General features: G+C 38.4%; 1 protein-coding gene across 1 annotated transcript in view; it reads right to left on the reverse strand.

The window, feature by feature from the left end:
• DNAH11 (dynein axonemal heavy chain 11) overlaps positions 1–15,124 on the reverse strand; it is a 385,830-nt gene that overhangs the window by 106,770 nt on the left and 263,936 nt on the right. Inside the window, exon 62 of the mRNA XM_065542209.2 lies at positions 6,042–6,176. Coding sequence (XP_065398281.1) covers positions 6,042–6,176 — 135 coding nt within the window. The remainder of the gene's footprint in view (positions 1–6,041; positions 6,177–15,124) is intronic.

A 15,124-nucleotide genomic window follows, 5' to 3' on the forward strand; every position in this document is an offset into this window, starting at 1 on the left:
GGAGTTTATCACAAAGTGACATTAGTTCTTTAACATCTCTTCTCACTGGACATCCCAACTCTTCCATTATGATTGAGGTCCTTCTTGAAAGGCTGACAGTCTCTCCCCTGTCCCTCTGGGAGTGGAGGATGACCAAGAGCTGTGGCCAAGAATGAGTGATGTTAGGATTACTTATTTATTTGACAAGGTCTGGTTCTATCGCCCATGATGGAATGCCGTAGCACCATCTCAGCTCATGGCAACTTCTACCTCCTGGGCTCAAGCCATCTTCTCACTTCAGCCTCTCAAGTAGCTGGGACTACAGGCATGTCCCACCATGCCTGGCAAATTTTTGTATTTTTTTGTAGAGATGGGGCTTCGCCATGTTGCCCAGGCTGGTCTCACACTCATGAGCTCAAGCAATCCACTTGCCTTGGCCTCCCAAAGTGCTGGGATTACAGGCGTGAGCCACCACACCTGGCCTGATATCAGTATTTTTAATGTCAGCCTAGCTGCTCTCCATTCTTCCCACTACACTGCCCTAGTCAAACTTTTTATTTACTTACCTATTTTTAACATGCTGGCAATGGTCTGATTACAGACAAAGGGAAATGACAAACACAACTCTTCTTAATTAGTTGAAACATAAAGCCGAAATAGCCATCTATTCTGGATTCTACTAATGAAAGAGTAGCATTAGTAGTTACTAAAATCAGGTTAGTTTTCTAATATAATCATTAAATCAGTGGAGGAAGCTATGATCTATGTAAAAAGGTGGAAATCAGGACTTCACAATACTCTCCAAGAACGCTGTTGAAGTCCTTATATCTAGTTGGATGGCCATTTAAAATCTGATTTACAGGTTAAATATCTGAAGCCCTTAATATTGGATTTGAATAAAACTGCAATAAATATGTATAGATTGACTGAACTGCAGGGTAGTTTACTAATTTATTTTGTTTCAATGTATGCTAAAAATACAACATTTTAAGAACATGCAAATTAATGGAACCTGAAAAGAAATCAGCAATTTGTTAGTACAAGCAAAGAGGCACCCTATGAAATTTTGCTTTCCCCATGAAAGTAGATTGACCACAGAAAACAAAAATGATGTCATAATGGATTGGAATGCCAGTTCCCTGCAAGCCATCTTAATATCTACAACACTGAGGTCGGAGGTCATGAAATTAGCATGTGAAAATGGTTATCAAAGTGGTTTCAAGATCATCTCCTTGCTTTGCTTGATAAAGATCACCGCAAGTTAACTATATAATTAAACACTAAGGAACTTCAGCTCTCTAGCCCTCTACAGAATTTATTACTTTCCTTCCTCAGCCACAGACAACATATCCATTAATTTTCAGGAGGAATCTCTCATTCACCTACCCTCTATCTTTGTTGTTTTTGGTTTGTAAAGGATAAACAATAAAATGTACCCACCTCATTCTCCAAAACAGCTTTGAAATTTGAAGATTTACTAAACATAGACTTATTGGCTATCGAAATCGTCAATAATTTTGCTATAGTATCCATGCAACATAAATCATTACTGACATTGGCTAACAAGGGTTTAAGAGTTGGAACATGTCCTGTAATAAATTTCTAGACAGTTAAAAATCACTATAATTTTATTCTAATGCATTATAGATTGCCTGTAATGTCATCCTGGCTGGGGTGACCCATTTCTAATTTTGAACAGCTGTTCAACTCAGGAGTTAGTTAATGATTAAATATAAATTGCCTGATTTATTAGTCTGAATGGCTGAGCTTCCAGGTCAATGCTATATAGACAAAATCATCAGTCTTGATGTTTTTCAGAAGTTAACTGTCTCCTGTTCTAGTCAGAAAGAATTTATCCTAAAAGAAAAAGATCTGACATCTTCAATGAATCCTTTAAAAATATATATTTTTTCTTAGTTCACATACTACAATCTTCTTTTCCTTTCCTTGTCTAAATCATCATGAGTAAGCAAAGCCTTTGGAAATATTGCTATATGTTAGAGACACGTGGTAGGACCTGCTTTCCCCTTGATAAAACTTTCAGACATTCTGTAACTAGTCCAGGAAAACAGTCTAATTATATGACACTTTTTCTCAGGTACCTCAGAAATGGTGAACTCTTCAAACTGCTTAAATCTTACCACTTTAAATGGCAGTAGTTTTAAGTACTAGTACTGGTGAAATTTCTCAACTCACCTAAGAAAAGCAAGTCTTCAAAAGGCTCCAGAATTTTAATACAGGAGGCTCCCAAAACTCACCCATTTATTAATGTATTCATTCAGTAAATATCTAGTGATGCCGATGACACACCGGGACTATTCTATATGCTTGGGATCAAGCAGTGCACAAAAAAGGTGAAGTTTCCTGTTCTTGAGAAGCTCATATTTCAATTGGGGAAAAAAAAGACCAAAAAAAGTATTTGTGTGTATGCATACATGTACAACTATGTTCATGCAATAAATGCTATCAAAAAACGGTAACAGAGCAAGTGGAGAAAATAGAGATGCGTATGTGTGCTTGTATGTGCGTGTGTGAATGAGTGGGGGGGACTCGTGTGTTGGATGAAGGCTCTTTTATGTGGGGATGTCAGAGAAAACCAATTGATAATGAGAACTTTCAGCAGAGCCTGACAAAGTGAAGAGCCAGTGATGTGATTGCCTGGGAAAGGCTAAGGCACAAAGAAGGAGAGTGCCTGGAAGTATGAGGGAGAGACAGAAGGCCAGTGAAGACAGGGCAAGAGGGAAGTGGCAGAGGTGAGGACAGGGGGGTATCCAGGAGACAGATCATCATGTAGGGCCTAGTAGGTCAGTAAAGCCTTTAGACTGGACTTTGAGTGATTAATTAGTTATCGGGGAGTTCTGAGTGAAGGGGTGATAGGAATGTACTTAAGTTTGTAAAATATCACCTGGCTGCAATGAGGGAAATAAGCTTTAGGAGGTAATGGTGGGGCCTGCGGAGGCATCCTGGGGAGAGATGCCAGCAGCCTGGACCAGCATGGTGAGGTGAAGAGAATGCCAAGTGCTGGGATTTGGAATGAACCTGAAAAGCACAGTCAACAGAATATGCTGATGGACTGGATGTCAGAAAGAGTCATGGGTGATTCAAAAGCTTTGGGCCAGAAAAACTGGAAGAACAGAATTGCAGTTACTGAGATGGAATGGAGAGGGGATTTGCAAGGTGAATTATGAGTTTCTGCATAATGAACTATGCATTTCAGAGAGATAGTGTATTTCAACTTGTGGTGAATTAAATTTGTGGTAATAATTTAGGGTTTTAAAAATCTACTATAGGCTGGGTGTGGTGGCTCACACCTGTAATCCTAGCACTTTGGGAGGCTGAGGTGGGTAGATCATGAGGTCAGGAGATCGAGACCATCCTGGCTAACACGGTGAAACCCCGCTCTACTAAAAATACAAAAAAATTAGCTGGGCGTGGTGGCGGGTGCCTGTAGTCCCAGCTACTCGGGAGGCTGAGGCAGGAGAATGGCATGAACCTAGGAGGTGGGGTGAGCCGAGATCACGCCACTACACTCCAGCCTGGGTGACAGAGCAAGACTCCTTCTCAAAAAAAAAAAAAAAAAAAAAAAAAAATCTACTACAAGAAATGAGGCTATCACCTAGCTATCCTAAAACATGTTTCCCCCTTTCTTGCTAAGAGAACCCTGAATCTGAATAGGATGGTAATGCGCCCAGTTCCATGAGATGAATGGTGACTTGCTAAGCAAATGATGATAGCCCCATTCCCCCTTTTCCAGACTTTTTTTTTTTTTTTGGGCAGGAGGTGTGGGGTGGAGTTAGGAGTTTATCTAGTTCTGACAAAAGAAACTTAAGTGGGGGTCTGTCAGAGACATTTCCAGAAAAACATAAGATTTTCTCATAAAAGGAGAAAACCCCAGCTGATATAGATTGTTTCCTTTCTCTATTGTCTCTCTGAATCTGAAGGTGTAGCAACGGTCTTGAGGCCATGAGGCAAAACGCATGAGGGTGAATGACCACTTGCTAAGTGTGGAGAGGCAGAGGGCAACAAAGAGCCTAGGTGGCTGGTCACTAATCATCTAGATCAACACTGATAATGGTCTAGCCTTAGCATTTTCTGTAATATGTGAAAAATAAGCTCCCATTTGTTTGAGCCACTGTAAAAGTTAGATATCACCTCCAGCCAAATGCAGTTCTAATAGTGCAGTTACATATTTTAGTGCAGTTACACACTTGTCAGCTAAAGGCATGTCTAATAATACAGTTATATACTTTTTAATTATACACTGTTACTACTTTTTAGTTATATATTTTATGTACTTTCTAATAGTGCAGTTATAGACTTTATACTTTAAAAAGTAACTACTTTATTGAGATATAATTCACATACCATGAAACTCACCCTTTAAAATACACAGTAGAGTGGTTTTTACTATCTATATAAACTTGCACAATTATCTCCTCTTGCTCATTTTAGTACATTTCCCTCACCCCAAAGACAAACCGTGTATCCAGTAGTAGTCACTCCCCAAACCCCACACCCTTGTCCAGCCTCTGGCAACCATTAGTCTATTTTGTGTCTATAAATTAGCCTGCTCTGGCAGAATGTGCCTCTGTATGATATATGATACCACATATCATGTGATATGTGACCTTTTGTGTCTGGTTTCTTTCTTTTAGCATGATATTTTCAAGAATCATACATTGTAGCATAACTCAGTATTCATTTTTATAGATGCATACTATTACATTATATGGATATACATTTTATTTGTCCATTTATCAATTAATGGACATTTGGGTTGTTTCTATTTTTAGCTATTATGAATAATACTGCCATGAACATTTGCATATGAGCTTTTTAATGGACGTTTATTTTCATTTATTTGGGGTATATACCTATGAGTAGATGATTGCATCACATGCTAACCTCATGTTTAATGTTTTGAAGAACTGCAGAACTGTTTTCCAAAGAGGCGGAACCATTTTACATTCCAACCAGCATTTCTCCATATCGTTTGCCAATACCATTACTGTCCATATTTTTTATTACAGTCATCCTGGTGGTTATGAAGTAGTATCTTGTGGTTTTAATTTGCATTTCCCTAATGACTAATGGAGTTGAGCATCTTTTCATGTGCTGTCTGCATATCTTGTATGGCGAAATGTCTATTCAAATCCTTTTCTTATTTTAAAATTTGGTTATTTATCTCTTTGACTTTTGTTAGGAAATACTTGAACATACATTATGTCTTTTGAGCATCATCACAACCTTGTAAGGGAAACATTATCCACATCCCTGTTTTAGACACAAGAAAACAAAGTTGAAGATGTTTGGTGATTTCCCCAAAACTGTTGAATGCCACATTGTAGAGCAAACAAAATCTGTGAACACTGATGTCACAGAACATATGTTCCTCTACCACTCATGTTCAAGCAAGAGGATGTTAATAAAAATTATAAAAAACCTTTACCTAATGGAATAACTATTAACATTAGCACGTCAGTCACCTATAAAAAGATGTAACAACAAAACCATAAGCCAACCAGGTTTAACTTGAAAGAAATCATTTGCTGGTAGAATTCAATGGCAAATGTATATTAAAAGGATCAGACAACAAACAGTTCAATTTCACAATTATCTAGCAGCCATCCTGAGTTTTATAACCTATTTCAAGAAAACCATGCTTTCTTTTTGTTTTTAAAGGATTTTTTTCACAATGTGGTAAGAAAGGAAGGAAGGGGAAAAGTAGAAAAAATAAATACATAACCCACCCACAGCTGATGTACTCCATTGTCTTAAAGTGGATACAAGACCACTAACTTCTGATAAAGTATATGTCTTCCCTGTTTTCATTGGAGATCAGACTGATGGCACACTGAGTTCAGGACTATATATTAAAAGATATGTACTTGATCATTTCTTCCTTCTGGTGAGTTAGAGCCACAGTACGAGTGATTTTTAAATATTATCCTTTGTTGTTAATTCCATGTCTATTTAGTTATTATTGGTGGCAAATAATAAAATTCCCATGAGCAGATCTGAATATTTTAGTTAGAATGTTTGGAAGAAAAGGTTTAACTTGCCTCAAGTTCCTTGACAAGTCTGTTAGCTAATTTGATGGTTTTGTTGGTTTGGTTCACCTCTTCTTGACACCGGACTTTCTCAGTTGTTGCTTTTTCAAATGATGCTGTGAGTCTGCTCAGATTTCGATCCAGATCCTGAATCAGAATTGAATTAACTTTTCAGTCATTTTTAGTTAAAACAGAGAGATTACAATCATCTTAAAACATCTGTTACTGTAAGGTAAATGGACAAACCTCTTCCCCCCATTAACCTTTGTCCCTTTACCATACGTATTTTAGGGAAGAAGGAAAAGAAGGATATAATGAAATAAACACATCAGTGCCACTATAAACTAACAGCTCACGATGTGGTCTTCTTCCCTTTCATCTCCACTGGGCAGAATGCAAGGAGCCACTGGGGTGAATGGATGCGCCCTGAAGATGCAAATGTGCTGTAGGTGCACTATCATTCCCCTCTGCTCTTCTTGCACCTAAGCCTCATCCTCCAATACCAGCTTTATTAAAGACAAGAGTGACTTGTTTTGTTTCTCCACCTACTGATTCTTTTCTCTTTGGGTTCATAATTCAGGCAGTGAAGAGGGGTGTTAATTACTAAGCCCTTTAGACCTGGCTAGGCCAATCGGATTTTTCTTTTTCTTCTTTTTTTTTGGAATGAGTATTGCTCTGTTGCCCAGGCTGAGTGCAGTGGTGCAGTCTCAGCTCACTGCAACCTCTGCCCCCCAGGTTCAAGTGATTCCTGTGCCTCAGCCTCCTGAGTAGCTGGGATTACAGGTGTGCACCACCACGCCCAGCTAATTTTTGTAGATTTAGTGGAGATGAGGTTTCGCCATGTTGGCCAGGCTGGTCTTGAATTCCTGGCCTCAAGTGACCCACCTCGGCCTCCCAAAGTGCTGGGATTACAGGCGTGAGCCACTGTGCCTGGCCCACATTTTTCTCTTCTGGAGGTAGGAATTGAAACTCAGAGATAATCCATTGTCTTTAGCATTGAAAGACCTTGGAGGATGTGTGAATCAGAGGGCTTCATTTAAAGAGGGAACACCTTCCACCAGGGCACAGAAAAAATAGAGAAAACCATTGTGGAGAAAGAGAAAAGGATGAAAGGGACGTACAAAGAGAAGCAAGATGAGAAGTCACACAGCCCTAGAGACTCCAAGAGAAGTTCATGGCAGCTTCTTGTTTCCTAGATCTCTTGGGGCCCCTGGTCACCTTTTGTCCAGGAGTTTGTCTTTGTGTCCTTTTTGGCTAAGGTGTTTTGAATGAGTTCATATCACTTATAGCCAGGAAGTCTTGACTGAGATGTCAAATGCTTGTGAGACTCCTCACTATGGTATCTTGCTAGCATATTAAGTTCCAACAAACCTAATAAGATTTATAACATTGCTTTTGTAGGTGCATGCAAAGTTCCTAGAAACTTTAACAAGAAAACTTGCAGAATATAACCTACTAATAATTTAGAGACTATATTTGTCGATGACCCAGTTATTTCACCATTACTTTATATTGCTAAAGCAGTATATATATATACATAAATATGTATATACATCAAATTTAAGATTAATATGTAAAATAGCATCAAATTTATGAGAATTGATGGAGATATTATACATCACTAGTTAGAAATAAGTTTGAAATATAGCAGGGTGTGGTGGCTCATGCCTGTAATCCCAGCACTTTGGGAGGCTGAGGCGGCCGGATCACGAAGTCAGAAGTTCGAGACCAGCCTGGCCAACATGGTGAAACCCCATCTCTACTAAAAATACAAAAATTAGCCGGGCGTGGTGGCGGGCACCTGTAATCCCAGCTACTCTGGAGGCTGAGGCAGGAGAATCGCTTGAGCCTGGGAGGCAGAGGTTGCAGTGAGCCGAGATTGAGCCATTGCACTGCAGCCTGGGAAACAAGAACAAGAACCCATCTCAAAAAAAAAAAAAAAAAAAAAGATGGAAATAAAAATATTACAGGTCTATTTTGGGTTATTAAGGGTACTTACAGTTTATCAAACACAGAAGCACATGAAAGCTCTAGTATCAGACTCCGTGGGTTGATATTTCAATGCTGCTACCAGCTAAGCAGTATCAAGTTGGGGCTATTTATTTACCTTCTCTATGCTTCAACTTCAGTATCTTAAAAATAGAATTAATAACGTTACCTAGCTCAAAGGGGTGATTTTTTGAGGATTAATTTTGATGATTCATAGAATAATACCTAGGACAGTGGAAGGCAATGGTTCTTAAAATTTTTGGTCTCAAAACCCTTTTACATTCAGACCCCTACAGGGCACTGGTTCATACAGATGATATCAAGTAATATTTATGGTATTAGAAGTTAAAACTGACAAAAATTTAAAAATTAATTTAAGAATATGAATAAACTCACCATATATTAGCATAATTCTATTAAAAATAACAATATTACCCAAACAAAATTAATGAAAAATGGAATTTAGATTTTTGTGAACCTAATTTTAATGTCTTATTTAACAGAAGCCTGTCAGATTCTTATACCTGCTACTGCGTTCAATCTGTTGAGGTGCTGCATGTCATACAACCGCTGAAAAGCTCTGCTCTATGCTTGCTGGAGAATGAAGGTGAATAAAGCAGACAATGCCTTATATAACTTGCAGGAGAGGAAACTGAGACAAAAATCAGCTGAGTGATTTGCTATAGTTTCACTAGCTAGTGAGTGAAAAAAAAACAAGGCTATGAACCCAAACCTTCTGAGTCCTGGACCAATTTAATGGAAGGCATTTAACAAAATAGATGTTTGAGAAGGTCCAGTTGTGAAGAGATAGAGCAAATACTTCCAGGCTTCCCAGTCAGATCACACATGGTATACTGTATAGTTAACAGTATCCAGCTTTGAGTTTAAAAATGTCTTGGTTCTGCCAGATACGGTGGCTCACACCTATAATCCTAGCACTTTTTGGGAGGCTGAAGTGACCTGAGGTCAGGACTTCAAGATCAGCTTGGCCAGCAGGGTGGGACTCCATCTCTACTAAAAATACAAAAAATTAGCCTGGTGTGGTGGTGCATGCCTGCAGTCCAGCTACCCGGGAGGCTGAGGCACAAGAATTGCTTGAATCTAGGGGTCAAGGTTGTAGTGAGCTGAGATCGTGCCACCGCACTCCAACCTGGATGATGGAATGAGACTGTCTCAAATGAATGAATGAATGAATATAAGAGTGAATGAATGAATGTATGTATGTATGTCTTGGTTTTAGTTCCTCTACCTCTTACTGGTCCTGGTGGTATGGGCTCATTTTTCACTTTATGTGAGCTTTATATTTTCCCATTTGTAAAATGGGACTACTACTACTAATACCTACTTCATAGGTAGGTGTGCTATGGAATCAAATGTGTGTTAATACATGTAAAATATGGCATAGCACATTCAGCAAGCACATGTGAAGTTAGCTTGGTCTGCAAATATCATTGGAGTTTATTTCAAATGGGATACAAATTCACTCTGGTTCATTTTTTCATTGAATGAAAACATAACTTAATGGCAAATGTTTGAACCTGGGAGGTGGAGGTTGTAATGAGCTGAGAATGCGCCACTGCACTCCAGCCTGGGCAACAAGAACGAAACTCCATCTCAAAAAGAAAAAAAAGAAAAAGTTCAAAGCAAATATATAATCATCAAGATGATTTTACTCTAAAATAAATAAGATTAGGTTTCCAAAATATTTTCTGATGGGTCTTAATATTGCTTGTACCTTTCTCCTTGTTTTCAAAAAATTTTTCTCTATAGAAAACTCTTTTCTTGCTGTTTTTCTTTTCTCACCACCCGTTCTCTCCTTCATCTATTTTAATCTGACTGTTATTCCTATCACATTTTTTCTTTGTTTTTTCCTACCATTTTACGGAAACATATGTGATACAAACCACCTATGACTCTGATAAACAAGCTTCATTCTCTCAAGTTACTAATCATTATTTGAAAAACAAACAAACAAACAATAACAACTAACAGTTACTGATCCTCTAGCAAGCACCCAGCACTATTCTAAGTATTTTCCATGTGTTAATGCATTTGATCATTTCGGTAAGTCTCAGATTTTTTCATTTTATAGGCGAGGAAATTAGAGTCAATAAGGCAAAAAAGTTACTCAAGCTCACACAGACGGGAAGTACTGGGCTAAGATGTGACACGTGATGTTTGGCCCCACAGCCTATGCTCAGATGCACTGTGGTATCTGCCCTCTTTACTGTTTGTTCCAGGTGATGGTTCCCTTCGGCCCCCGTGACAACAATCTCTCTTGGCTCCTCATTCACCTTCCTAACCATCTCTTTTTCTTGCTCTTTCAGATATCATCATTCTGTATCCAGTTTATAAACTGTTTGTAATCCAAGTTTCTCTCCTTGACTTTGTTTTCATTCTGCTTCCCTCACCCATGTTCATTCTGCCTCCAGTCTCTTCCCCTTTGTTTGTTGGCCCACAGTTATCTTTCCAAAAGGTAAATGTGATCAGTTTATCCCTCCTGCCCCCAACTGCAGTTCTTCAACTGCTCTCCCTGTCTGACAGCGGCAGTTCTCATATACAGCTCACAGATCCCTACTGGGGCTAGTTTATTCTGCTAGAGCTCACTGAATCTACGTTTGCCTTAGTCATTGTCTGTAACATAGTTAAAAGAAAATATAACTACTATTCATGACTGTCTGGGACTTTTTTTTGGCATTAAGAGTCTTCAATATTAGGGAGCTTAGTATATTCTGGCCTATAGGACAAACACATACTTCTTAACCAACCCCTTGCAACTTCCTGTGTGATCATGTCCCTGCCTCGCTTTTCACCACAAGTGACCCCACACAGTGACATTTATACTCTATTCTTCAGCCATATTGAGGTACTTATTGTCCACAGGACACAAGACCCTCTTTCTTGAAATACCCTTTCCCTATCTTCTGGGTGAAAACCTATTCATCTTTTAAGACTTGATTCAAGAGGAAACTGCTTCTCCAAACCTTTCCTGAGCACCCAACTACATCCTCACCTGCAGAACTGACCAACGCCATTCTTTGCACTCCAGTGGCAGCCAGTGCAACCTCCCTTGGCAGCACTTAGCAAATTAAACAGCATTTAGCAAATCTGTAAGAGTTTTCAGAGCAGAGACTGAGCCTTCTGTGTCCCCCTGACTCCAGTGCCTAGTCCAGTGTTACAAAATGTTTGTTAACTGTTAAAAGGAAAGTGAGTCCTTCAACTAGAATAAACCTTTAGTTAAAATATAATATATGGTTCTGTTTGTCAATTTAACTAATAGTTTTTGAGTTCCTCTCATGTGTCAGCTGCTAGGCATAAAAAGTTAGAAGACTTTAAGGAGCTCACAGTGTGGAAGACAAAGGAAATGAAAGTTCACATGTTAGGATGAAGTGTACAACTGATGTGTAGGGTGTGTGGAATAATAGGGAAACTGATCAAGTATTTTCTCCAAGGAGTTCCCCTAAAGTCCAAGCTTGATCTAGGAGAACAGCGAGAATTAGCAGATGATAAAGTACCAGATCCCAAATAGCTTTCAGTGTTAGTACACAGCAAAGGTCAGTACCCACTAGGTACTAGGTACTAGGACCCACACACCAAATCTAGCAGCCATCTGGTTTTGTGTGGCCTATGAGTAAAAATGGATTTTACATTTTTAAATGTTAAATGTAAAAAATATTAACCTTTACCTGAGAACAGTTGTGCAAAGATTTGAGAACACAGAGGGATATCACCAAAATGGCAGAGTCGAAGTAATCTGGCTTCACTCTTGCCTACAGAAAACCCAAAACAAATATCCAGCGCTAAGACTATCACCAGCAACATCCCAGAACTCAAATCTGAGGCTGAGACGTTACCCAGAGCCGCAGAGAAATAAAACACTCTGAGCAGTAGAAGAAAGAACATCTCTATCTGCAATGCCCCTACCCAAATTTACTCAGGCACTGCACGTAGAAAATGCCCCCTAGACTCATGGTTTCTACACTGGAGAAAGTGAGACTGAGGTGGGCAGTCATTTTCCCCACTCAGCCACCTTATATTCCCTTGCAGGAAAACTGCTTTTTACCTCAACCCGTGGGAAGTATTCTAAGTGTCTATAGAGACAAAAATCCCTGAAAGCATCTAGTGATAAAGAGTGAAGGTGAGACTAGCAACTGCAACCCATGAAACTCTGCTCTTTATCTCAGCCAAAGGCGATGCCAAATCAGAGTGGCTTTTCAACAGCACCACACTGTACGAGGCACACTCCATGGGTCTTCTGGGCACAAAGCCCCTAGCTAGCTTTTCCACAAAGTCAGAGCATTTTTGGGGGGCCCCTTACCCTCAATTTAGGATGGTCAGTACTTCGAGCATTTCTAAGAGTCAAGGCAAACCTGGGCTTAATGTTCCATATAGTGCTGAAAAGCAAGCAGTGATCTAGAATTAAGGAACTCAACAGGCGAATACAAATAACCTGTAAGCAAACATACTCTAGAAAGACCAAAATAAGCCAGTCAGCAAAGACTGGCATAAATAACTAATCCTTCAGTGTAGAGCCATAGATGTATGTCCACAAGAAACAGCAGCAAACAGGGAGCCATGACCTCTCCAAACAAAGCAAGGAGTGAGTGACCAACTCTAATGGGATGATGATATGGGAGCTCTCAGATCAATAATTCAAAATAGTAGTTTAAGAAAACTCAGCCGATTCCAAGATAATACAAAAAAGCAATTCATAAATTTATCAGAAGTTTAAGAGATTGAAATAATTTTTAAAAAATCAAACAGATCCTGGAACTAAGAAATACATTTGCTGAAGTAAAAAATGAATTTGAGGCTTTAAAGAGCAGAATGAGTAAAGCAGAAGAATCAGTAATTTCAAAGACAGGCTATTTGAAAATATGCAGAAGTGAAAAAAGGAAAAATGATGAAACAAACAAATGTCTACAGAGAATGACCTCAAAAGAGCACATCTAACAGTCACTGGAGTTCAAGAGGGAGTTTGAAAAGAGCAAGATGCAGAAAGCTTGTTCAAAGAAAGAAGTATATATAGTAAACATGAACAGATCTAAGTGGAGAGATAGACTGAAATACAGTAATAGTAGGGGACTTCAACACCCCACCCTCATTAATAGACAGATCATCCAGACATGAAATCAACAAAGAAACATCAATGATAAACTAAACACTAGATCACATACGTCTAAGTGACATTTATAGAACATTTCATTGAACAGCTGCAGAATACAAATTCTTTTCTTTTTTTGAGATAGAGTCTCACTCTGTCACCCAGGCTGGTGTGCAATGGCATGATCTCGGCTCACTGCAGCCTCCGCCTCCTGGCTTCAAGCGATTCTCCTGCCTCAGCCTCCTGAGTAGCTGGGACTACAAGCACGTGCCACCACGCCCAGCTAATTTTTGTATTTTTAGTAGAGATGGGGTTTCACCACGTTGGCCAGGATGGTCTCTATCTCCTGACCTTGTGATCCACCCACCTCAGCCTCCCTAAGTGCTGGGATTATAGGCGTGAGCCACTGTGCCCTGCCTGACAAGTTCTTTTCATCAGCACATGGAACATTCTCCAGAACTGACCACATATTAGCCCACAAAACAAGTCTCAACAAATTCAAAAAAGTAAAAATCATATCAAGTACCTTTTCTGATCACAATGGAATAAAACTAGAAATCAATAACAAGAGCACATTATGCACATGTACTCTAGGACTTAACGTATAATAATAAAAAAAAATTAAAAAAAAAAAAAGAGGAGCTTTGGCAACTATACGAACACAGGAAAGTTAAACATGCTCCTACTCAGTGGGTCAATGACATTAAGAAGGAAATTTAAAAATTTTTTGAGACAAATTAATATGGAAACCCAACATATTCAGTCTATGGAATACAGCAAAAGCAATACTAAGAGAGAAGTTTACAGCAATACATCAAATGCCTACATAGAAAAATAAAAAATTTAAAATAACAAACCTAATGATACACCTCAAGGAACTAAAATAGCAAGAACAAATCAAACCCAAAATTTTTAGAAGGAAAGAAATAAGAAAAATCAGAGCATAAGTAAATGACTGAGATTAAAAAACACAAAATATCAATGAAATGAAAAGTTCATTTTTTGAAAAGATAAACAAAACCAGCTAACCTATAAAGAAAAAAAAAGGAGAGAAGACCCAAATAAAATAATAAATGAAAATGAATATATAACAACTGATACCACAGAAATATGAAGGATCATTAGAAACTATTATTAACATGTACATGCCAACATATTGGAAAACCTACAAGAAATAAATAAATTCCTACACATATACAATCTACCACGATTGAACCATGAAGAAATAGAAAATCTGAACAAACCAGTAATGAGTAATGAGATTGAAGCAATAATAAAAAATGTCCATCAAGAAAACCCGAGGACCTAATGGCTTTACTGTTGAATTCTACCAAACAATTGAATAATACCAATTCTACTCAAACTTTTTCAAAAATTGAAGAGGGAATACTTCCACACTCATTTGATGAGACCAGGATTACCTGACACCAAAACTAGACAAGAACACAACAAAAAACTACAGTCAGTATCTCAGATGAAGACAGATGCAAAAATTCTCAACAAAATACTAGCAAACTGAATACAACACCCATTGAAAAGATTATTCAGCATGACCACATGGGATTCAACCCAGGGATACAAGAACAGTCCATATGCAAATGAGTAAATGTAATACATCTTATTAAGAGAATAAAGAACAAAAACTGTATGATCATTTTAATAGATGCTAAAAAACACTCAACAAAATTCAGTATCCCTTTATGATAAAAATGCTCAACAAACTGGCTATGGAAGGCACATACTTCAACACAAAAAAGGCCATATATGACAAAGTCACAGCTAACATCACACTTAATGCAGAAAAATGGAATTCCTTTTCTCTAAGATGTGAAATAACACAGGACATTTTCACCACTTTTATTCAACCTAGTACTGGAAGTTCTAGCCAGAGCACTTAGGCAAGAGAATGAAACAAAGGACATCTACGTTGGAAAGGAAGAAGTCAAATTAGTCTTGTTTACAGATGACCTGATCTTATTCCGAGAAAAACCTAAATAATTCA

The sequence above is a fragment of the Macaca fascicularis genome, chromosome 3, assembly GCF_037993035.2.
Source record: "Macaca fascicularis isolate 582-1 chromosome 3, T2T-MFA8v1.1".
In the NCBI taxonomy this organism is placed as follows: domain Eukaryota; kingdom Metazoa; phylum Chordata; class Mammalia; order Primates; family Cercopithecidae; genus Macaca; species Macaca fascicularis.